Source organism: Rhincodon typus, unplaced genomic scaffold, assembly GCF_021869965.1.
Source record: "Rhincodon typus isolate 14 unplaced genomic scaffold, sRhiTyp1.1 hic_rhity00001892, whole genome shotgun sequence".
NCBI lineage: Eukaryota > Metazoa > Chordata > Chondrichthyes > Orectolobiformes > Rhincodontidae > Rhincodon > Rhincodon typus.
Genome location: NW_025967530.1, coordinates 1 through 25,000, shown reverse-complemented (window position 1 = coordinate 25,000; position 25,000 = coordinate 1). Strand labels below are relative to the sequence as shown.

Here is a 25,000-nt window from a genome sequence, read left to right as displayed (position 1 = left end):
CTTTCCTAAGAGCAATGTGGATGTACCTATAATGCAAGGGCTGAGACAGTTCAAAAGGCAACTTACCATCACCTTCTCAAGGGAAATTAGGGATGGGCAATTGCCCACATCCAATGAACAAATAAAAATAAATGCTGAATTATCTCTTTCCAACATATTTTCTAGTATGCCAAGCTACATTTGTTAGCTTCAATACATTGACTGGAAACAACATTCACTTTTCTAAAAAAAACTAAATAGTCATAAACTGCTTATCTCTATATATTATAGTAAAATTATAACCTTTGTGCATGGGATGTCCTCTTCCTTTGTCATGCCATGTTGCTCATTAGTTTTTTCTTTAACAGAACTATTCAAGTCGCTGTCTGCTGAATCAAGTAGCTCACTATCAGTATGAGCAGCTGCTGCGCCAGATTCACCCAAATTGTCTCCTCTTTCAAGTTCAATATCTTTTCCACTGCTCAGTTTCTCAGTTGTGGGAAGTCCATCATCTATTACGTAGGCTGATTTGTTGTTTTTTGAATAAAGGTCACTCTCAGCAACAGATTGGACAGCACCATCCATGTTCTTTGCAGTTACAATGGTGCTTTTGGATACTGCAAGGCCTGTATTTACCTGACCTCTGATTGGATTACGACTGTCCAGAGTTTTTACCGTACCTGTTGAACTAGGAGAATGTTTATCACCTACTGCAGCCTGCAGATCAGCAATATCACGAGCAGAGTTTACGTCACTGGTCAAATCATTGCTGGTAAAGTAGCTCCTAGCCTCAATGCCAACTTCGTTGCTTTCTTTTATGTCGTATTTGTTGCCCGAATATAAAGGTTTGGGTTGCAGAGCAGAGGAAATCTCTTTACTTTGAATAGCTGCACTTAAATTGTTTGATTTCTTTTTTCTACTTTTCTGTATAAACATTAAAAGATATCAGAATCAGACAATGTGAAAGATAGAAAGGAACACCAATATCAAAGAAAAAATACAGATGCTTTACTTTTTAAAACTCTATCCCTCCATGATCACACAGCTGCAAAGATTTAATCAAAGCAAATACAGATGCTTTACATTTTAAAGCTCTATCCCTTCATGATCACACAGCTGCAAAGATTAAATTTCCTCCCAAATTAAATACTGTGAGATTAGAACATTTCAGCTACTTCATCTATGACCTTCCCTCCATCATTAGGTCAGAAGTGGGGATATCCACCAATGATTACACAAATCTCAGCACCATTCACATCTCCTCAGATACTGAAGCAATTCATGTTCAAACGCAACAAGATTTGAACAATATCCAGGCTCGGGCTGACAAGTGGCATATAACATCTGTACCATACAAAGTCCAGGCAATAACCATCTCCAAATAGAGACAATCCAACCACCCCTTGACATTCAATAGTTTTACTATCACTGAATCCCCCGCTATCAACATCTGGGGATTACCATTCACCAGAAACTCAATTGGACTCGCATTATCTCATTGGCTACGTGGGCAGGTCAGAGGCTAGAAAACCTGCAGCAAGTAACTCACCTTCTGACTGTCCACCATCTACAAGGCACAAGTCAGGAGAGTAATGGTATACTCCCCACTTGCCTGGATGGATGCAGCTCCAACAGTACTCAAGAAGCTTGACACCATTCAGGACAAAGCTACCTGCTTGATTATCATCACATCCACATGCATCCACTTCTTCCACCATCGACGCTCAGTAGCAGCAATGCATACTATCTACAAGATCCACAGCAGAAATTCACTGAAGATCCTTAGAAAGTACCTTCCAAACCAAAAACCACTTCCATCTAGGCAGCAAACACATGAGAACACCATTATCTGCAAGTTCCCTTCCAAGTCACTCACCATTCTGACTTGGAAATATATTGCCTTTCCTTCACTGCCACTAGGTCAAAATCATGGAATTCCCTTCCTAAGGGCATCATGAGTCAACCTACAGCACATGGACTGCAGCAGTTCAAGAAGGCAGCTCATCATCATCATCTCCTCAAGGGCAACTAGGGACAGGCAATAAATGCTGTCCAGCCAGCAAAGCCCACATCCTACAAATGAATAAAAGAAAGTATCCATACCTTCAGCCAATTCCTGATTCATGTGGAGTCAATCAAATGGACTGAAAAATTGACGTTAGAGACCTTAGGAAGAGGCCAAGATAGATCCTCATTTTGTAATTCTAGCTGAACTTGGTTGAAAATGCTTCAACCGTATATTCTGACCCAATGACTTGGGCTTCCTGATTACTGGAGATATTTGTGGAGCCTCCATTTCTTTTTATTTATCTAATTTCCCACTGCCATCCATGACTGGATGTGGCAGAACTGCAGAGATAGATCTGAATCATTGTTTGGCTCTATGCAGGAAGCCCTGAAATGTAATTTCACCACGTTTACAACTTCATTTTTAGGTGGTCCTGGTCCTTTCCCTGGCATGCTCTCCTGCACTCTTCATTGAACTAGGTGTGATCCCACAGTTTGATATTAATGTAGTAGTGAATGAATTGCTGGGTCATGAGGTTAAAACTGTATTTGAACACAATCCTGCTGCTGATGACACAAATGCCTCATGGATACCCAGTTCTGAGTTGCTAGATTTGTTCTAAATCTGTCCCATTTAGCTCAGTGATAGCTATTCCTACAAGGACTGTGCAATGCTCAGTCCTACTGATACTGTTAAGAACAGATGCATCTGCAATTAGTAGATTGGTTGAGGATGAGGTAAAGCATGTTTTTCCTTCTGATGTCTTCCCTGTATCCAAAAATTGATCTGATCTCTGCTAATTAACACCAAGTGATTCTCTCAAACCAATCATCCAGGATTAAAATTATTCATTCATGGTATTAAAAATGAAGAAAATTTTAAAAATGCACAAATGCTAGAATAGTTTATTCAATTTCGATGTATAATTCCCAACAAAGAGACATACAATTCAACATTAAGGAATACTGCCATGTACGTTGATTCTATTCATGCTACAGCCAAAAATGTTGCAGAGACTCCTAGATAGCAATTAGGAGCAAGGGACTCAACTAATATACCTTCTATAACTGTAGGCATGAAAATAAGTTAGTCCTAATTGCTGTCCGACCTATTTTTCTAATCAACATGTTCAGGGATGTTATTAAACACCTCTGGAACAAGTGGGGCTTGAACACAGGCCTCTCGCTTCAAGGATAGGCATACTACCACTGCACCACAAGAAGACCCTTCTAATTGTTTTCTGAACTCAGATCAGCTAACTTCACTCATCTGGGTGTAATACAGATAAACCAGTTAACAAGTGGGGAAACATTAATAAAACCACTTGAGTGCCTTAAGTATCCTTTTTTTTCTAAATAAAATGTATTATCATAGTCCTTTCCTGTCACCTTTATTAAGGGAGAAAATTAGAAAGTCCACCTCAATTTTCTGTAGGCTTTCAATTTAATCAACTGAGCCCACTGATCCAAATCTCGGACTTCCCTATCAAACCACACTGTGGGAGATTTATTACCACATGGGCTGTAGGAATTCCACTTACATGAGTTCAACCGAGTATGGGCAATAAATTAACCCTTTCAGCAACTTTCACATCCCAAAAAACAGCTTTAAAAATGTTCTACAATAATGTGGTGAAATTTATGGCACAAAGGACATTAGAACAATGATAACGAATCCACACCAGAAACAGTAAATGTGTCTGTGTCCTTTGCAGTTGCTCACTACTGTTAGTCTTCGCAGCAATTTGCTTTTTCTTAATAAAAACACAGCTTTCCAACTCAGTTAGCAAAATCCACAGGATGTTGGTTTCTAAACTAAATAATGTTATCTCCAATCTCTGAACAAAGTATCTCATCATTTCTCAATGAAGCTTATAGGATCTAGTTACAACTTCCCATATCTCATCTATATTATGCATCAGACCATTATCAAATTCCAATTTATACACGTCCCACATAGATGCTAGGAAACAGATATCTGACTCCAAAATTCCTATGCTATTTTCTTTTAATCCAAAACAAAAACTATGGTCAGTCAGCATGTGTTGCAATGAATTTGCATAAGCGGGTGATAGTTTGAGAGACGCACTTCCCTGTTGTTCTCAGTGTTGGATACCTTATTGCACATTGGGTAACATGTTGTTCTCTGAAGCAGATGCTCCAGGGTCGAGTCCCATCCCAGAACTTAATGGCCATAAAGGTGTGTTTGTACCAAGGTCTAGCACGTAGACTGCCAGTGTATAAATCCTTCTGATATGCCTATATGTCAGAGCCATGTGACAGCTGCAATGTAAGAGCTCTCCATGTTTAAAAAATGCCTTGCACAGGATATTTCCATGAACCATGAACATCCTCCTTGTTTCAAGGGTTTACTAGTGAGAGTTCTGATTCTATGCATATGCTTTATCATTTTCATTTTTGTTAATAGGTTACGTTTGAAATATTAAGTAATTCTATACTTTCCACAGATGCTAAGTGACCTGCTATGCATATTGTTACTGTTTCAAATTTCTGGCATTTTTTTAAAATTCAATTTTCCTTGAGACTAACAAGGAAATTTTCAACATATAACCCATGGAGCAATTTGGATACATCTAAAAATCAAAACAGTTCAAGTGAACCAGCTAACATCAGCGCCAGCTTTCTTTGAAGTCCTTGACCTGACATGTGGACTCAGTTTCTCTCTCCACAGATGGTGCAGACCTATTGAGTGTTGTCAGCATTTTGTGTTATTTAACATAATTAACTCCAGTGGAAAGGTCTTCAGCTCAAATAGACTTAGAGAGGCAACCAATTTCTATCTATTGACACATACAGGGAAGCTTGCAGCTATCGTGTGACTAAAGGATTGGATTGGTCAGTGATGCTTCACCAATTAATTAACCTGCCAACAGTCAGTACTCAATATGTTCCTCCATTGTTATACAGGTTTCACAGAATCATTTAAATTAACAAAAAGGCTGCTCTTGTCTCACATAAAAAGTAGGATATTCGTTGAAATATAGAGGCATGTCAGCATCCAGGTAACATGCCTTAAAAGGGGTTAGTGGGGAGAAAGTATTAAAAACAAGTTTTAAAAATGATTTGGATATTTAGAATTTCCTTTCTCAATGACCCCATGGAAAGTATTACAAAATGCAGAATGTCTCACTTCTCAACAGTTCTGGTGTGCCAAGATAATTTAGGTTATTACTATTGATTTATTATTACTATTGATTTATTATTATTATTTAAACACCAGATAGTCTTAAAATAGTTTATTTTCATAAATAATAGTGAGAATGAATTGTAACCTGAGTAAGTAGAATGTCCTTTTCTTTCTTCATGTCATACTGATCATTATTTTCTTCAACAGAACTACTTGAGTCACTGTCAGATGTATGAAGTGGCTTATTGTCAGCACTAGTCAACGTTGATTCAGATTCGTCGAGAGTAATTCCTCTTCCAGACTGAGTGCCATCTTTCCTGCTGCTCAATTTCTCCATGATTAATGATCCTTCATTCACTGCAGAGGCTGGTTTGTTACTCTTGTTTGGGTGAAGCGGATCACTCTCAGTAATAGATTGGACTGCGCCATCTTTGTTCGTATCAGTTATGCCACTTTGGAATGCTACAATGCGTAGATTTACCAGATTTCCGACTGGACCACAACTAGCTGGAACTTCCTCAATACCTGTTGAGTTTGGAGGATGTTCATCATCTGCAGCAACCTGCAGATTAGTAATATTACAAACAGCGTTTTGGTCATTGATCAAATCATTGCTGCCAGAGTAACTTCCAGTTTCATTGCCAACAGCGGATTGTTCAGTTTCATTGTCAATTTTATTGAGTTGTTCAATGTCCTTCTGTTCATTTTCACTCAAGTGCCTGAGTTGAGGAGCAGAGGACTCCATCTCAGCTCCACTCAACTTCTTTGTTTTCTTTTTCCTTTTTTTCTGCATTAACAAAACATACCAGAATTAGACTACATGAACAATAGCAACGAACACCATTCTTCAACTTTTGCCAAGCAATTGTTAAAATATAATGCTCCATCGAAATACAGACCATTTCTAAACCATATTTGAGAAAATGAATCACTCCTGTTTGGTGCTGAAATGTTACCATCATAAAAGTGGCACAGCACTTTATTGCATCTTTGTTCACTTCAATAGAAATAAATTAGCTAAATTAGTTTACTCCTCAAAATTTGATATTTATTTTAACTAAACTTGTGATTTACTGTACCTGAACTGACCATTTATTCCTGTCTTATTTGAAAATAACGAGCTAAAGATTTCAACACGTTAGAAATGATCACACGGCTATCATGTGGCATGAACTTTCCAGATGTCAGTGACAGCTAAATGAATTTGTTGTTGCATTCTAAATATCAAAATCTATCACCTGAAATGTTAACTGTTTCTGTCTCCTTGGATACTGTCTGACCTGCTAAACATTTCCAGCATCTCTAATATTTATTCCAATACCTCTTGCTTTGCTTCAAGATAAATGCAAAACTAATTAAATTAGTTTAAATAATTAAATTAAGAGGAGGCGATGGCCTAGTGGTATTATTGCTGTACTGTTAATCAAGAGACCCAGATAACATTCTGGGGACCTGGGTTCAAATCCCGCAATGGCAAATGGAGGAATTTGAATTCAATAAATATCTGGAATTAAGAATCTAGTGATGATCGTGAATCCATTGTCGATTGTTGGAAAAACCCATCTGGTTCACTAATGTCCTTTAGGGAAGGAAAGTGCCATCCTTACCTGGTCTCGCCTACATGTGACTCCAGACCCACAGCAATGTGGTTGACTCTTAACTGCCCTCTGGGCAATTAGGAATGAGTAATAAAAGCTGCCTAGCCAGCGAAGCCCTCATTCAGTGAATGAATAAAGAAAAAAAAATTAAATTTAGAAACTAGTATGCTTGAAGTTCTCAGTATTCCACATGAATAAGACTGCTAGTGTTTTAAGATTTTAATCAATGCCCTAAGCACAGGTCATTATTATTCTTTTGTATTCAAACTTATATTTTACTTTAGAACCGTTGTATATCATTGGGAAAACTCAACAGGAGTCGTAATTGAAGTTAACAGCATGATGAAAGCAAATTATCAGTCATTTCCATTAAATTACTTCGTCATTCTTACATTGAATATGGGCTTGCTCCAGAGCCAAATTGGGTGCAGGAAAATTGGATGAGAGTCTGATCAAGAACAAAGAAGGCGGCTGCAGAGGCAGATTAGACTGGGGTGAAACTGTCTACAGAGAAGATGCAAAGTGATGTCACAAGTTGGGGACAAAAAGCAAGTACATGTCATATGTTCTTAAAATCTGAGTGGACCCAAACCAAATTGATTCCATCTTGTCAAACGTATAACATCAAGTGGTTATCACAGACATATCACAAAGTGAGGAAAAAACAATACTGAGGGTGAAATCATGGTAAGATTTGAATTTAATTTTTTCATGCTTGTTTGAGGTGTTGTTTAACTATGAACCAATTTATATCATAAAGCAAGTGAGTTAGGCAACTTGGTGTAAGTCATGATAAAGTGATTCATAAACTTCAAGTTTACGAAGGGAGAGGATAGCAGGCTAGCGAGGAAGGCATTAGAAAAGTCAACTTTGAGATAACAAAATCCTGGATGAAAGCAGATGAGCTGCATGTGATTAAAGAATGTTCTTTAATGTCAAGTACAATCTAAAAGATAAGCTACAATGATAAAATAAAACATTATGCAATTGCTTTAGATCTCTGAATTCTTTCCTTGGATTACCAACTCATGCAAATGGAAACAGCTTCTTACATAATCTACCAAAACCGTCAGAATTAGTATTAAATTTCCTACACTGCTCTAGAGAGAACAATCTCAACTTTTCTAGTTTCCTCACTTTAGCTCAGAGACAATGGGCCAAATGATCTCCTTCTGTGCTGTAATTATTCCATGATCTGAAGTCTCACATGCCATATTGAGGACTCTGGTTTTGCCTGGCATCTATACAAGGGAAACACTTCTCAGAAGCCTTGTGAACAGGACAATTTAGTACAGATGCACTGCAGAAATTCACTAACAATCTTTAGACAAAACCCATGACCACTATCATGTAGAAGGACAAAGGGCAGCAGATATATGAGAACACACCACCACCAGCAAGTTCACCGCCAAGCTATTCATCATCCTGACTTGGAAATATATCACCAGCATCACTGGGTCAGAATCCCGGAACTCCTTCCCTAATGGCATTGTGGGTCAACCACACCACTTACAGCCGTCAAAAAGGCAATTCACCACCATATTCTCAAGGGCAATTATGAATAGACAATAAATGCTGGCCCAGCCAAAGCATTCCCACAAGTGAATAAAAAATTACCCAGAACACTACAGAAATTGCAAATATTGTTGCGTACTTAACCAACTTACACTTTTATTAGAGCTCCCCTTTCGTGGTTGATCAGATATTTTGCTTTCTTTTTCTGAAATTGCCGTCAGGACTGAGTTTTCGCCATACTGCAACTTACAAGGAGGAGGCTCTGGTTCCAGCAAGGACACTTCACTTTCCATGCTTGTGGTGGAGGTGGAAGACAGGTCCAGGTCTACATCCATAGGCATTGATAAATCTGGAGCTTCAGCTTTAATCTTCCCACTAATCAGGGGCATTGCTTTAGGTGAATAATGAAAAATAATTACCAAGGTAAACCCACATCATAAAAAAAAACAAGAACTCAAATCCAGAGTTAAACATCGAAAAATTTTCCCAATAAGGAGTTTTAATATATGAGCTTGGAGACTAGAATTTACTTCCACTGACACAAGATATTTAATTGATCTCTTAGAAATTCAAGCTTGTAGCTAACCTGCATGCCTCGAATCACAATAAACCTGTCCAACTAGAGATCACCAAGGCCAATAAATTCATCAATGATAATGTCAAATCAGACAGAACAATGACTGTGCGCCAGTTTGCCAGACAGTGTGAACATGCAAACACGGTTGTTTGAAGTCACAATAAAAAACATAGATTAACTTCAATTACATGATAAATTTGTGAAAATCATATTCACAACCTAATATAATTTGTTACCGCCACAATAAGATAATTTGTTAACACACCTTTGCTGCAGTAATAAACCAATTTGTTTATACCTTATTGAAACTTTTCTTAAATTTCCCAATAGTTTGTTATTCAGCAGCAGGATTAGACAGAGTCAGCATGGATTTACAAAAGGGAAATCACACTTAACAAGCCTACTGGAATTCTTCAAGGATTTAACTCAGAACTGATGAAGGGGAACCAATGGACTTGCACTTTCAGAACACATTCAACAGAGTCTCAGTTAAGAGATTAGCATGCAAAATTAAAGCACATGGAACAAGGGTAGTGTATTGGGATGGGTGGAAAACTGACTGGCAGGCAGGGAACATCAACTCTGGCTCTAGCATCTGCACTTCTTGCTGCCTCCAAAGGAAGAAACAGATCTTTTTCTGAATGGCAAGAAGTGACCAGTGGAATACAGCAGGAACCAGTCGTAGGACCCCAGCTATTCAGAATATATATTACTGATTTAGGTAGGGAATTAAATGTAATATCTCTAAATTTGCAGGTGACACAAAGCTGGCAGGAGGGTGAGCTGTGAGGAGGATGCAGAGATGCTTCAAAGCAATTTGGACAAGCTCAGTGCAGGGGGAAATGCATGGCAGATGCCATTTAATGTCAATAAATATGAGACTATCCACTTTGGAAGCAAAAAACAAGGTGGAGGATTATCTAAACGGCTATAACTTGAGAAAAAAGAATGAGCAAAGAAACCTGGGCATCCTCATACACTAGTTGTGAAGGTAAGTATGTAGGTACAGCAGGCATGAAAGTCAAGTGGTATGCTAGCCTTCATAGCAAGAGGATTTGTGTACAGGTGCAGGGTTGTCTTGCTAAAATTATGGGGCCTTTATAAGATCACATCAGAGGAAAGATGTTCTTGCTATGGAGGGAGTACAGCAAAGGTTTACCAGACTGATTCTTGGAGTGGTAGGCTGACATGAGAAAAGGTTATATCAGTCTTTTTTTACACACTCATGGGACATGGACATCGCTGGCTGGTCACCATTTGTTGCCTGTCCCTAACTGCCCTTGAACTGAGTGGCTTCCTAGGCCATTTCAGCAGGCAATTGAAAGTCAACCACATTGCTGTGGATCTGGAATCACATGTAGGCCAGAACACATTGGGACGGTAGAGTTCCTTCCCCGAAGGACATTAGTGAACCAGATGGGTTTTTCTGACAATCGGCAACGGTTTCATGGTTATCAGTAGGCACTTAATTCCAGACCTTTTTTTAAAATGAATTCAAATTCCACAATCTGCCATGGTGGGATTCAAACCCAGATCCCCAGAACATTAGCTGAGTTTCTGGATTAATAGTCTAGCGAAAGTACCACTAGGCCATTTCCTCCCCAATTTAGGATTATATTACTGGAGTACATAAGAATGACAGGAGGTCTCATAGACATGAATAAAATTCTAAGAGGCCTAGACAGGGTAGATGCAGGAAGATGTTCCAATGATGGGGGAGTCCAAAGCCAGAGGTCACAGTCGAAGGATATGGATTAAACCAATTAAGATTGAGATGAGAAAAAATTTCTTCTCTGAGAGTAGTCAGCCTGTGGAATTCACTACCAGAGAAAGCAGTCGAGGCCAAATCCATTATATGATTTCAAGGAGTTGGATATAGCACTTGGAACAAAAGCAATCAAAGGATATTGGGGAGAAACAGGAACAGGCTATTGAGTTGAGGCTAAGGGGTGACCTTACAGAGGTCATAAAATCATGAATGTCATGGATAGGGTGAAGAGCCAAAGTCTTTTCCAGGGATAAGGGAGTCCAAACCTAGAAGCCACAGGTTTAAAGTGAGAACGGAAAGATTTACAAGGGACCTGAAGGGGAACTTTTTCACATAGAGGGTAATCCATGTATGGAGCAAGCTGCCAGAGGAGGTAGTGGAGGCAGGTACATTTACAACATTTGAAAGGTAACTGGATGCGTACATGAAAAGGAAGGGTTTAGAGGGATATGGGCCAAATGCTGGCAAATGGAATTAGATTAGTTTAGGACAGCTGATCTGCATGGACCAATTGGACCGAAAGATCTGTTTCCATACTGTACGACTCTATGAATTGGATGATCAGCCATGATCATGATGAATGGTACAGCAGGCTCAGAAGTCTGAATGGCCTATTCCTGCTCATATTTCGATGTTATTCATGTCAAGGAATTCAAATTTGGTTGTGTGTCGTGCCAAAATAGCCTTTCAGTATAACAATTACTCACAAGAAATGCCAAAGCCTGTTACTTCACAAGTGTTGCACTTTTGTCATTGTCATCTATTTACTACAAACCACTACACCACCACCCCACCTCTGTTATGAACAAGTTTGATAGGATAGAATTACATATGTTACCTTTTGGAAAATCTTAAACTAGGGAAACAGTTAACAATATAAGCAACAGACAATCTACGAACATTTATTTACTTAACCAGCTGTGGGAATATGAAGTTGTGAGGCAAATAGTGTAAGATAACAAGGTGTAGATCTGGATGAACACAGCAGGCCAAGCAGCATCAGAGGAGCAGGAAAGCTGATGTTTCGGGTCGAGAACCTTCTTCTGCTCCTCTGATGCTGCTTGGCCTGCTGTGTTCATCCAGCTCTACACCTCATTATCTCAGATTCTCCAGCATCGGCAGTTCCTACTATCTCAGGCAAATAGTGTAGATGCTTTTAAAGAAAAACTTGCTAAGTATATGTGGGAGGAAGAAATAAAAAGTTATTCTGATGGAGTAGGATGAGGAGTAGAACGAGCAGTTGGGAGAAGGCTTATGTGAGGATAAACACTAGCACGCACATCAGATTGGCTTGATAGAGGAGGGTGGCCCAGTGGCTAGCACTGCTACCTCACAGCACCAGGGGGTTGGGTTTGATTCCAGCTTTGAGCGATCGTGTAAACTCCACGTAGCCAGTCTCCCTGTGTCAGCATGAGTTTCCTCTGGGTGCTCCAGTTTCCTTCCAAAGATGTGCACATTTGGTGGATTGGCCACGTTAAATTGCTCATAGTGTCCAGGGATGTACAGGCTAGGTGGATTAGCCATGGGAAATGCAGGGTTACAGAGTGGGTCTGGGTGGACTGCTCTTTGGAGGGGTGAAATGGACTCAACAGGTTTGAATGGCTGCTTCCAGTTTGGGATTCTATGAAATTTTCAATAAATCTAATCAAGATTTCCCAACTATAACTCGAACAGACATAAGGGTGAAGGATGAAAGACGTGCATTTACTTAAAGCTTTAACATGTCTCTAAGTCCCTAACAAAAATCATTGGGGCAGAGGAAGATGCAACGATCTTGAAAGCAAACTGCCAACAAACAAGTGGAATAAAACAGCAGAGTAGGAGTACAACTGGGAAAACATACCAGTAACTGCTACATATTTTGATCCACATCAGAACTGTCATGTTGTGGTTCAAAGAATATCAATCTACTTTCAGCCAATAACTGGAAAGCAAACTCAGAATTGTCACAGCTCTACTTCTCTTGGAGTACTGATTTAAACTATTCAAGAAAATAGGAAACACGTAATAGACTACGGTCACGAAACATGGATTAAGGAAACATGTAGCAGATTAGATAGCAATCTAGCTGCAACACTGAAACAGGACAGAGGTTCAACGTAACTACATATATTGACAAAACATTCAAGTTGTGGCCCACAAGGATCAATGTTGGGACATAACTAATACTAAGAATTGCAGCCATAAAAACACATTAATAAACTTATAGAATGGACTTGTAATTGAGAAATGAACCTGAATATAGGTAAGTGGGATGTACTGTATTTTGGGAGGAAGAAAAATGTCACAAACTCTTTGATAAATAAATTTCTAAACGGACAGAGGTCTCTGGGAATCCAAGTGTAGATTACCTCCCCTGTTCCTACATCCCTCATCCACCTATCCAAAGCACCTTTCTCGGCAACTGCAGGAAGTGCTACACATGCCCCTACGCCTCCCTCACCTCCATTCAAGGCACAAAACAAACCTTCCACATTAGTCAACTTGGTTTACTGCATCCATTGCTCCCAACGCGGCCTCCTCTACATCGGTGAGACCAAGCAGAGACTCGGAGACCATTTTGTAGAGCATCTACGCTCTATATGTGGCAAATGACAACACCTTCTGGTCGCGAACCATTTTAGCCCATCTTCCCAGTCCCTGGGTGACATGTCCACCCTGGGCCTCCTCCAGTGTCACAATGATACCACCCACACCTTATATTCCACCTCAGGTGCTTACAGGCTGATGGCCTGAATATGGATTTCACCAGTTTTAAAATCTTCCAACCCTGGCCTCATCCCATGTCCAGCCTTCCCTCTCATCCTCACCTCCTTGACCTAACACAACCTGTCCACCTTCTCTCCTACCTATCCGCCCCACCCACTTCACTAACCAATCCCCACCACTCCCTACCTGCACTCACCTATCACCATCCCACCTATCTTGCCCAGCCCCACTCCTCCTCTATTAATTTCTGAGCTCCCTTCCCCCTCCCCATTTCTGAAGGGCTCCGACCCAAAACATCAACTTTCCTGCTCCTCTAATGCTGCCTGGCCTGCTGAGTTCCTCCAGCTCCACACTGTGTTATCTCCGACTCCTGCATTTGCGGTTCTTGCTATCGCTACTTGCAATTGCTGACAGTTTTCACCTCAACCACCAATAAGGAAATGCAAAAAAAGCAAGAAATGCACTACCATTCATTCCTAAATAGACAGAATTGAAAATCAGTCAAAATACATTAAGTTTGTAAACTTAGTCAGATCAGACTTGGAGTACTGTGAGCAGCTCTGGTCCTATTATTAAAAAGAAAGAGGGGCACTGGATAAAGTGCAAATAAAAAAATTACTAGAATGGTACAGAAACTGAGACGTTCTTCTTAGTAAGGAGGGTCGCATAGGCTATCGTTTCTTTCCTAGAGAAAAGAGTACCAGAGGGATGTCCTTATAGAGATCTTTGGATTATGAAACAGTTCGATTAGGTAGGCATTGAAGTTTCGTCTTGCAGAGAACACCAGAACCAGCCAATATGCTCATCAACAAATCCAGTAGGAAATGCAAGTGTGGTTAAAGAATGGAACCTCCCCTTTCAGAAATAGTTGACATGAACTAAGGTAGATTTATGAGGCAGTCAGATAGACACATCAGGGAAAAACACAAAAGGGTATATTAATGGGTCAACTGAGTTCACACAATGGCTTGTTTCTGTGCTGAAAATATTATGTGACAACATAGTGTGGCAGAATGAAGAGAAACAGAAGTAGCAATGATTATTAGAGGACATAAGCAAATACACAACACAACAAAATCTTGTTTTCATCTAGCACTTTTAATGTAATGCAATTTCCCAAAGGGCTCCACAAGAGCATTGTAAACAAAATGACACCATGGAAACACCAGGTGATAAAAGACTTTTAATACGCAGCAGTAAACTGTTCATGGCATTGGCCCAATGAATCAAAGTCTTGGAAGATTTTCAAGATGCCAACAAATTCATTAACTTGCTAAACAAAGCCACCTATCAAGTGGCTGGCATCCAAATCCTAAGAGATAAATAACAGCAGTGCTGAATGGGATATACTTTGACTACAAATGACAATTATTCCTAAGTTTAACAGAGTAGCTGAAAGACCAAATTCTGAATCTATCTTTACAACAATAAATAATGTTTGTCTGTGCTAGGACAGACTCAACTTTAAAATGACTGGTTACTACCAGAGAAAGACTTGACGATTCTGTCAACCAGAGTTGTTCCTTGTTCTTGGTATTCACACTGGCTTGCTGTGACATTGAGTTTTGAAAGATTTTGTTTAATTTGCTCTATTAGAACTAGAATCTGTTAAAAAGAAATTTAAGAAAATATAGTACAATGTTGCATTTTCTCACTATACTGAATTTGTTGTGAATTAAGAGTGCATCATGGACAAGACTGGTTATCTTGTTTCTTATTTCTATTTATTGTTTTTTTTGTTCACAAAAACAGGGGCAATATAGTTACTCAAAGTAAAACTGGGGCGGCACAGTGGCTCAGTGACTAAGCTGTGTGGAGTTTGCACATTCTCCCCATGTCTGCGTGGGTTTCCTCCAGGTGCACCAGTTTCCTCCCACAATCCAAAGATGTGTAGGTTAGGTGGATTGGCCATGGTAAATAGGGGGTTAGGGGATAGGGAAGGTCCAGGTGGAATGCTCTTCAGAGGATCAGCATGGACTTGATGGACAGAATGGCCTGCTTCTATGCAGTAGGGATTCTATGACTGTAGGAAAAAGACCAAATTGTAAAGGTGAAGTGAGATTTAAGTTTGAGGAAGTCTTATCAAAAAAGTAGATTTATAATGCAAGAGACTTTCCAAATTTAACATTGGAGGCATAGATCATAGTTCAAAAGAGATTCACTAGGATGATTCCAGGGCTGTTTTATTAAGAATGGCTAAACAGGCTAGGCCTTTATTAATTGGATTTCCTAAGAATGATGGGTAACCTTATTTAAACAGGCAAGGTTTGAGAGAACTTGTACAATAGATTTTGGGAAAATATTTCCACTACTGGGGAATCTCAAACTAGGGGACATAATCACAGAATAAGGAGGCACTCTTTTAAAATTGAGGTGTGAAGGAATTTCACCCCCTTTGAGCACCAGATCATTGAAAGTATTTAAAGAGAAGGTCGATTTTTAAAAAATAATCAGGGAGTTGAGGGCAATTTTTTTTTCTATTTGTTTTGTGGGATGTGGGCGTCGCTGGCTGGCCAGCATTTCTTGCCCATCCCTAGCTGCCCTTGAGAAGGTGGCGGTGAGCTGCTGAGGTGCTGGCACAAACCAAATAAATCCCTAACTACTAACTATTCCCAATAAAGCAAGATTCTAATGGTACGATGTTCCAATAAATACAAATCTCACCTATATATAATAAAAATAAATTTAGTCTCTCGAAATTACAGCCAGATTACGTTTCTCCCGGAATGTTCTGTGCTTTCTCCGTCAATTCTTCTATCGTAAATATTCAACTAGCTGTGCCATTGGTGCCATTGTTATTTAGATGGCGCTTTCTCTAAGACATAGAAGAAGCTGTGACAGCCAGTGATTCTCTCGAGAGCGGAGGGCCGTTAGCTCTGGCAGATGGCAGCTAGCTGTGGGGTCTTTGTCCAACTGCCCCCTTCTTTTACACCCTTGATGATATATCAATATTTCTTAGAATAGGATTGGTCCTATGTTGTCAAAACTATCAGACTTAAATTTAAGAGATAACAGAGTGTAGAGCTGGAGGAGCACAGCAGGCCAGGCAGATCACAGGAGCAGGATCGGAACCATTGCTGAAGAAGGGTCCCTGGCCTGCTGGCTCCTCCAGCTTCACACTGTGTTATCTCTGACTCCAGCATCAGCAGTTCTTATGATCTCAGACTTAAATTTAATAGGTTTTTGGTAACTAAGTGCCTGGTTCAAATTGATTAGCTAAATTCAAAAGCTGCTATCTCGGTAAAACCTGCTGATTGGCCTGCTAACTGGATTTTCAATACAAAATGTTTCAATTCAGGTGCTCTCTGTGTACTTGCAAACTCTCAAACAGCTGCTCACAGACATCCATTTTAAATCTCTATGCGCAGAAAAGCAGATGATCTTTTAAAGGGACCACGTAATGCTTCCCCCGCCCCTAGCATTTTACAACAACAAATTCTAACTTCCTGTCTCCCAATCCACAAGTATTCTACCCAATTTCACAATAAGATGAATGTCACTGGCAAGGCCAGAGATCACTGCTCAGCAACACCTGCCCCAACAGATTTCTAACTTATCCCAATTATGATGAAAGATCACAGACTTGAAAGCTTGACTTTTTTTCTCTCCACAGATGATGTCAGGATTTTCAGGGATTTTTTTCCCCCAATTTTCATAATGTACAATATCTTCTTTTATCCCAAATGAATGTGTTAATGCTGCCAAGGGGTAGTTTTACTTAGAACCATTATCGCAAAATAAACTACAGATGCTTTGTTTCAGCAAAGCAGCTTTTTAAACCTCTTTTCACTGTAATAAAATTAAGCATGTCCAAGTCAACAATAACTTAATTATGCTGCTTTATTAGCATTATTGACTCAAGGCAACTCATAGATGCATTGTAAAGCAAAATTTGACAGAGCTGCATAAGAAGATATAGGACAAATGATCAAAAGCTTGGTCAGAGGTATATTTTAACAGTGCTGGATGGAAGAGATTTCCAGAAGTTAAGGCAGGGCAGCTGAAAGCATGGTTACTAATGGTATAATGGTTCAAATCAAGAATGTGCAATAGTTGCAGATATCTTGGAGGATCATAGGGAAGAAAGAGGTCAATTAACAACAATAACTCACATTCACATTACAACTTTAATACAACACTTCCCAAGACATTTCACGGGTATGTTATAAAGCAAGATTTTCCACAAAGCCACAGAAGGCAACAGTAAGATAGATTGTGAATAAATTGGCTAGAGGTGTAGGTCTGTGCTTCCCAAATTTTTAACCATTGTGGCCTAATTCTGATACTTGAAGATGCCATCACACCAGACAGAGAGAGACAGAGACAGATACAAACCCAAATTTGAAATTGCAAAAGAAGGCTTTCGACAAAGTCCCACATAAAAGATTAGCATGTAAAATTAAAGTGTATGGGATTAGGGTAGTGTACTGATATGGATAGAGAACTGCTTGGCAGGCAGAAAACAAACAGTAGGAATGAATGATCATTTTACAAGTGGCAATCAACGATGAGAGATAACAGAGGGGTCAGCTTGGACCATAGTTATTCACATTAATGATTTAGATGAGGGAAGTGTATGTAATGTCTCCAGGTTTGCAAATGACACAAAGCTGGATGAGGGAGTCGAATTATGGGGATACACAGATGCAGTGTGATTTGGACCAGTTGAATGAGTGAGCAAATGGATGGTAGATGAAGTATAATGTGGATGAACATCAAGTTATCACATTTTTGCAGCAAAAATGTAGACAGAATATTATCTGCATGGGAATAGATTGGGAAAGGGAGAGGTGCAATGAGACCTGGGTGCCCTTATAACTGAAGGAGAGAATTTGTGCGCAGCAGGTGGTAAAGGCGGCAAGTGGAATGCCGGAACAAACATTAAATGCAAGAGAAGCCCAGCAACATCTATGGGCAGAAAACAGATTTATTGTTTCAAGATCACTAAAACTTCTTCAAAACTACTAAGGGAGTTCTGAATTAGGATCACTGGACTCAAAGTTAACTTCTTTTTTTCTCCACAGATACCGCACACCGACTGAATTCCTCCAGCAATTTCTGTTCTTGTTGGTTTCAGATCGCCAGCATCCGCAGTTCGGTTTTTTTTTTCTAAATGGTATGTTGGCCTTCATAGCAAGAGGATTTGAGTACAGGAATAGGGATGCCTTGCTGCAATTATACAGGGCCTTGGTGAGACTACATCTGGAGTATTGTGTGCAGTTCTGGTCACCTTATCTAGGGACATTCCTGCTATGAAGGGAATACAACAATTCCTGGGAAAGTAGGACGGACAAATGAAAACAGACTGGATCAATTAGGACTATATTCACTGAAGTTTAAGTGATTAAGGAAGAATCTCATAGAAACCTATAAAAATTCTAGCAGGGTAAATGCAAGAAGGACATCCCCAGTGACTGGGGAATCCAGACCAGGAGTCACATTCTAAGAACAGGGGTAGGCCATGTAGGACTGAGTCAAAGAAATTTCATCACCCAGAGAGCAGTAATCCTAACAAATTCTCTGCCACAAAGTTTTGAATGCTTTGAAGGAGTTAGATGTAGTTCTTAAGGCTTAAGGGATCAAAGGGTGTGGGGAGAAAGCAGGAAGTGGGTACTGAGTTGGATGATTAGCTGTGAAACTAGTGAATGGAACAGCAGACTCAAGGGCTGAATGGCCTATGCCTGCTCCTATTTTCCATGTTTTCTATGTTAACACATTACAACATAATCCGGGAGGCCATTTAAGGAGTACTTGAAGTGAGGAGATTGGTGGAGATCTTTAGTGAAATTAGAGATGTCAGATGCCGGCATGGAGGCATTTGTAAATAAGCAATAACTGGACCAAAATAACTCCATTTCATCAGCTATCAATCAAACTGCTCCCTTTCTCAATCCTTACCAGCCTCCACAATGCTTTCTACCAGTCTGGTTCCACATTGGCTGCAGAATTTGGGAGCTTTCTCTTTAGTAATGTGGCCACAACTGTGACATTTCATCTTCACCCGTTCGGTATCCATTCCTCCATCAGGCGCAAAAGCAAAGGGTGAGAACCAACAAGAACTCCAGCCTCATCCCGAAATAACACCGGCCTTCAGCAGGAGGATTCCTGTCACATTGACACTACTCGCCGAGCACTGATTCCCCCTTTCAAAGAATACCCGAATGAATGCGCTATTTATTTACTAATGTCGTTCTCTCTGCATGAGCGCAGCGCGTGTTTACGATGGAGGGAGAGGGAGGGCCTTGCTCAGTTTAGAAACTATTGCAGCCGGAAACCGCTCATGAGCCTGAGGCCGGACTACCTATCCACCTTAATCCGCCACCGGGATGAGGGGGAAACATCAGCCCGGAGAAATCTGTCTGACAGACACACCCCAAATAACCACGACAAATAACAAGACTCTCAGAAAGATACTGAGCCGTCGGGAGGTGCAGCAGACGAAAGAGGTGCTCACGCAAACGTGCGCAAACCAGCCCTGACTACAAATCTGCGCATTCCTCACCCCGAAAGGAGTGAGCGCTACGCAGGGCGCAGGCGCGGAATGGCTGGGCTACACACCTTCACAGTGCTCGCCCGCCCGGGGGTGGAGTGATACGCAATGCGCGGTGATCTGCCGCCCACCCGGCAGTCGAACAAAAACCTACGGAGCGTGCCGCGCAGGCGCGGAGTAGCCGGGATCATATGAGAAAGCGCGGAAAGTGCCGTGACCACGCAGGCGCACAAGCGCCGCAACCGGAATGGCATGGGGAATTCTTGTGAATGAATTCTTCTCCCAGAGCCTGGTCACGGCAGGTTTGCCCATTATTAGAGATAACAAGGTGTAGAGCTGGATGAACAGAGCAAGCCAAGCAGCAGGAAGGCTGACGTTTCGGGCCTAGACCCGAAACGTCAGCCTTCCTGCTCCTCTGGTGCTGCTTGGTCTGCTGTGTTCATCCAGCTCTACACCTTGTTATCTCAGATTCTCCAGCATCTGCAGTTCCTACTATCTCTTGCCCGTTATTAGCTTCGCTTTGCGAGTAAATTGTTCGTGCAAAATATTTCAAAAGCTTTAAAATAAAAGCAAAATGCTGCGGATGCTTAGGTGGCATGATGCCTCACAGCGCCCGGAGGCTGGGTTCGATGCCACCGTCGGGTGAGACTGTGTGTGGAGTTTGTATGTTCTCCCCTTATCTACGTGGGTTTCCTCCAGGTGCTCCGGTTTTCTCCCGCAGACCAAACATGGATTAGAGGGGAAAAAAAAACTGAAGATGCTAGAATCCAAGGCAGGCATACAGGATGCTGGAAAAACACAGCAAGCCGGGCAGGATCTGGAGGAGGAGAAGAAGTCAACGTTCCCGGTATTACCCTTCTTCACAAACGTTGATTTCTCCTCCTTCTCCAGATGCTGCCTTGTTTGCTGTGTTTTTCCAGTCTTTCCTGTTCGTCTACCGAAGATTGATTAGGTAGATTGGCCACGGGAAATGCAGGGTTACAGGAATCGGGTAGGAGAGTGCGTCTGGATGCTCTTCAAAGATGCAGTGTGGACTCGATGGGCCGAATGGCTTTTTCCCCTTTGTAGGGATTCTAGCATTTGAAATCCAGAAAAAGAAGTTCTGGAGAAACTCTGGCAGCATTTGTGACAACATCACACCGGACTCGCAACTTTCCGCAGATACTGCCAGACCTGCTGAGTTTCTCCAACACTTTCTGTTTTCATCACTTATAAGGGAAAAAAAACCCTACCTACCCATGGCTGCAGCAAGTCCAGTGTCACCGTTACAAACCACTTGACGAAGTTGCAGTTCGCATCTCCGCACCGAGTCCTATCGCACTTTTCTCGCTCACTGACTATATCACTCTGTAAGTTTCGTTTTCTCAGTAAATGGCGAATTCACTTTCATTTCGCACTTTCGGAACATCACTTCATGCAAATCAATTGTGGGCAGCTGCAAAGCAAAACTGGCTTTTGTCCCTGTTAAAGTCAATCTGTCCGGACGGAAAAACAGGGGAAATTCCAGTCTTTACAATTGACAGGGTTCTCATTTCAAGAAATGTATCCTGTGCGCTGTACCTGTGAACTACAACGATCGCTGGGGCTGTATTGCGCAAGTCACATACATCCTGAAACAAACTCACAAAAGTGCGGGAGAAACTCAGAAAGTCTGTGGAATGAAAAGCAGCGTTAACTTTTGAGTCTAGAACGACTCTTCTTCAGAACGTTTGCTTTTATTCATATTCATCCTGCACTGACTTAACTCAATTAATTTTGAAAGTTCCTCTCAAAATATATGTGGGTCGAGATTTGCTCATAACCTGTCAAACATGATTCGGTGATAGTGGGAACTGCAGATGCTGGAGAATCCGAGATAACAAGGTGTAGAGCTGCATGAACACAGCAGGTCAAGCAGCATCAGAGGAGCCGGAAGGGTGATGTTTCAGGCCCGAAACGTCAGCCTTCCGACTCCTCTGATGCTGCTTGGCCTGCTGTGTTCATCCAGCTCTACACCTTGTTATGCCTAAACATGATTCGGTCCCTCAGTCTGTTGGTAACATTTCTACTTAAGTCGTCAAGTCAGTTGACCAACTCTGATGAAGTAAAAAAAGAGATAAAAGCCAAATACTGCAGATGCTGGGAATCTGAAATACAGAGACCCCTGGAGAAACTATTTTTATTTCAAAAATACACTTTATTCATTATAATAAATTATGTACATACATTTGATTCATTATTGTCACAGGTACTGAGATTCAGTGAAAAGTATTGTCTTGCGTGCTATACAGAGGGATCATACCATACAAAGTGCATCAGGGTTTGAGAGATCCATTCAGAAGTCTGATAACAGTGGGGATTAAGGTGTTCTAAATCTGTTGGTATGTGTGTTTAAATCTCCAGACGGAAGAGGAAATAAGACAGTACAACCAAGGTGGGAGGGGTTTTTGATTATGTTGGCTGCCTTCCTGAGGCAGCGGGATGGAGTTAATGGATGGAAGGCTGGTTTGCATGATGATCTGGGCTGTGTTCACAACTTTCTGTAATCTCATGCAGTCTTGGGCAGAGCAGTTGTCCTACCAAGCTGTGATGCATCCAGATAGAATGCTTCCTCTGGTGCATCTATAAAAATTGTTAACGGTCTTTATGGACATGCTGAATTTCCTTAGTCTTTTGAGGAAGTAGACGCATTGCAGTGCTTTCTTGACATTATCAGCAATGTGGGTGGACCAGGACAGACTGTTGACGATCATTACTCCCAGGAACATGATGCTCCCAACCATCTCCACCTCAGCACCATTGATAGAGAAAGGGGTGTGCCCTCCACTCCGTTTCCTGAAGTCAATGACCAACTCCTTCATTTTGCTGACATTGATGGAGAGTTCAATTCTATACAGTCTTTGCTTGTGGAGAACAAAAAAAAACCCAAAGTCATTTTTTACTTTTGCAAGATACTCCATATTTTGGAGTCACTGGGAGGGTCCGATAACTGAACAGGCCTCCCCTTGTACTTTGGTCAAAAGACCTGCTCCAAGCATTAGTGCATTCCTCAGCATGTAGTCCTTGACCTTGGAATGTGCCAGTCTGCAACACCCAGTCAAGGTCAGCTCCTTGCACTGGAAGACCAACAGGTTTCAGCAAGCTGCTGATCACAGAGCTCTCCCTGTGTACATTCTGGAAGAAGAAACATGAATACATCTCATCCTGCTCCACAGTGCAGACCTTGGTGAAGTGGAAGATTATCTTATAGACCTCCGAGGAAAAGAGTGAGGCTTGCCAGCCCTTCACCTCCTGGTGATCCTCTGTGACATTGACCTCCATTGCCTGCAACAGGAGTAGATTCTGCATGCTTTTCTGGAGTTTGGACAGTTTGCCCTGTCTCTTTGTCTCTCTCCCTTTCTAAACGCCTTTGAGAGTAAAGAATTTCTTGATATTCCCCTCGACTGTTTCTCATCATCCCCGAACTGTATAATCCCTTTGGAGCTCCTTAACGTGTTCTGGGGTCAACAGTTTCACATTCAGTTTCCACGTTCTCTTGCTGGCTTGTTGGTCATCATGTAGGTGACTGTTGGACCAGCAGAAGGCAGTGGTCAGAAAAGAACATCAGCTTGATGTCAATGGGTCTGACCAAGAACACTTGTGACACAAACGGGAATTCTTTCCTTGAACGGATACACCTGCTTGGGCATGACCAGGTGAAACAATGCTGCGCTCCGTCTGTAGTGGTACTGAAAGCATTGTGAAGCTTGATGTCTTTATCTTGGCATGGTGTCCAGTTTGCTGCCAGCCCTTCCAGATCATCCATGGGCATCAATGATGCCATTGAAGTCACTGGCCAGAATGATTGGCCTGGATAAAGCAGGACTGGCAGCATCTGTGGAAAGAGAATCAGAGTTAATGTTTCAAGTCAGATGACTTCTTCAGAACTGAAGGGAACTGAAACATGCTTTTTATGCTGTAGACAAAGGGGAGACAGAGTAAGTGAGGCAGATGGTGAAGTGCCCAGAGCAAAAAGGAAGTATTAATAATGGTAAAGAGACGTTCAAGATGCAAAATGGTTGTGAGTGATATATAAAGTCATCAAAGTCCTTGAACATTTAATTTAGCACACACAAGTCAAAGACTGAAATGTTAATATCTTTATTAACTTGAAATCACTTGAGAATGGGAATCCTGTAGAGATTGGAGCATTGCTATCAAATTGAAAATTCCTCAGGTTTCCCTTCACCATTGCGGTCAACTTGCTGAACCTCCTTTCAAAACATTGAAAAGCCAGATATTTAGGAAGTGGAAACTCCTGATTTCTTGTAATTAACTTTGAATCATGAACCTAGAATGATCTAATCACTTCTCTTTTTGATTGGAGATGTGTCAGCATTTGCTATATATAAAAAATGATATTGTTTTCTCAGAGTCACACCTCAAATAAACCAACATTTCACAAAAGCAGGTGAAGCTGTGGATTCACATTCACATTGACCACACAAATTCAGTACTGTAAGACTAAATCTGGAAATATCAAATACTTAAGCACAACATTGATGCTAACACTGGAGTGTAAACTGAGGCCCCAGATGCTTGAATAAAACAAGAAACTATGAATACTGGAAATCTGAAACAAACAAAAACAGAAATTGCTGGAGAAAACCAGCAGATCTGGCAGTATCTGTGAAGAGAAAATAGAGTTCATCTTTTGAGTCCAGTGTTCTGAAGAAGGTGACTGGATTCAAAGCTTTGGCTCTACACAGATCTGCTGAGTTTCTCCAGCAATTTCTGTGTTCGTTTGCTCCCAGATGCTTGCGTAGCTGAATGTAAATGAACCTTTGATGGTGTTTTGGAAAACAGCAGGGGAGTTATACCCAGTTTCCAGACCAAAATTTATTCCTCCCTACCATTAGTGGAAGTTTGCAGTGTGCAAGTTGGTTGTCCCGTTTCTTACATTACAACAATTATTGCACTTCAAGAAGTATTTTGCTGGCTGTAAAATGCTTTGAAACACTTGTGGGAATGTAAAGGACATTGTAATTGCACATCTTTGTTTATTTTGTTAAATCAATGCCTTCTCACATGGATATAAACATTCCCATGAGCATTATTCACAGAACAATGTGAGAATATTTCTCAGCATCCTGACCAAAATTTATTTCTCGGTCAACATCACAGATGGCCTTATCATTATCTCATCACTAATTGTGGCTTCTTGCTGTGTGCAGATTGGCTGCCACATCGC

General features: G+C 41.0%; 1 protein-coding gene across 1 annotated transcript; it reads right to left on the bottom strand.

The window, feature by feature from the left end:
• Positions 1-264: 264 nt before the first annotated feature.
• On the bottom strand, positions 265-19,835 carry LOC125481370 (E3 ubiquitin-protein ligase rnf213-alpha-like). The gene is made up of 4 exons (XM_048592831.1): positions 19,200-19,835; positions 8,400-8,638; positions 5,280-5,921; positions 265-903 (listed from the first exon to the last, which is right to left on the bottom strand). Exons 1-4 carry the CDS (start codon positions 19,315-19,317, stop codon positions 265-267), a joined length of 1,638 nt encoding a protein of 545 aa, XP_048448788.1. The 5' UTR covers positions 19,318-19,835.
• Positions 19,836-25,000: the final 5,165 nt, after the last annotated feature.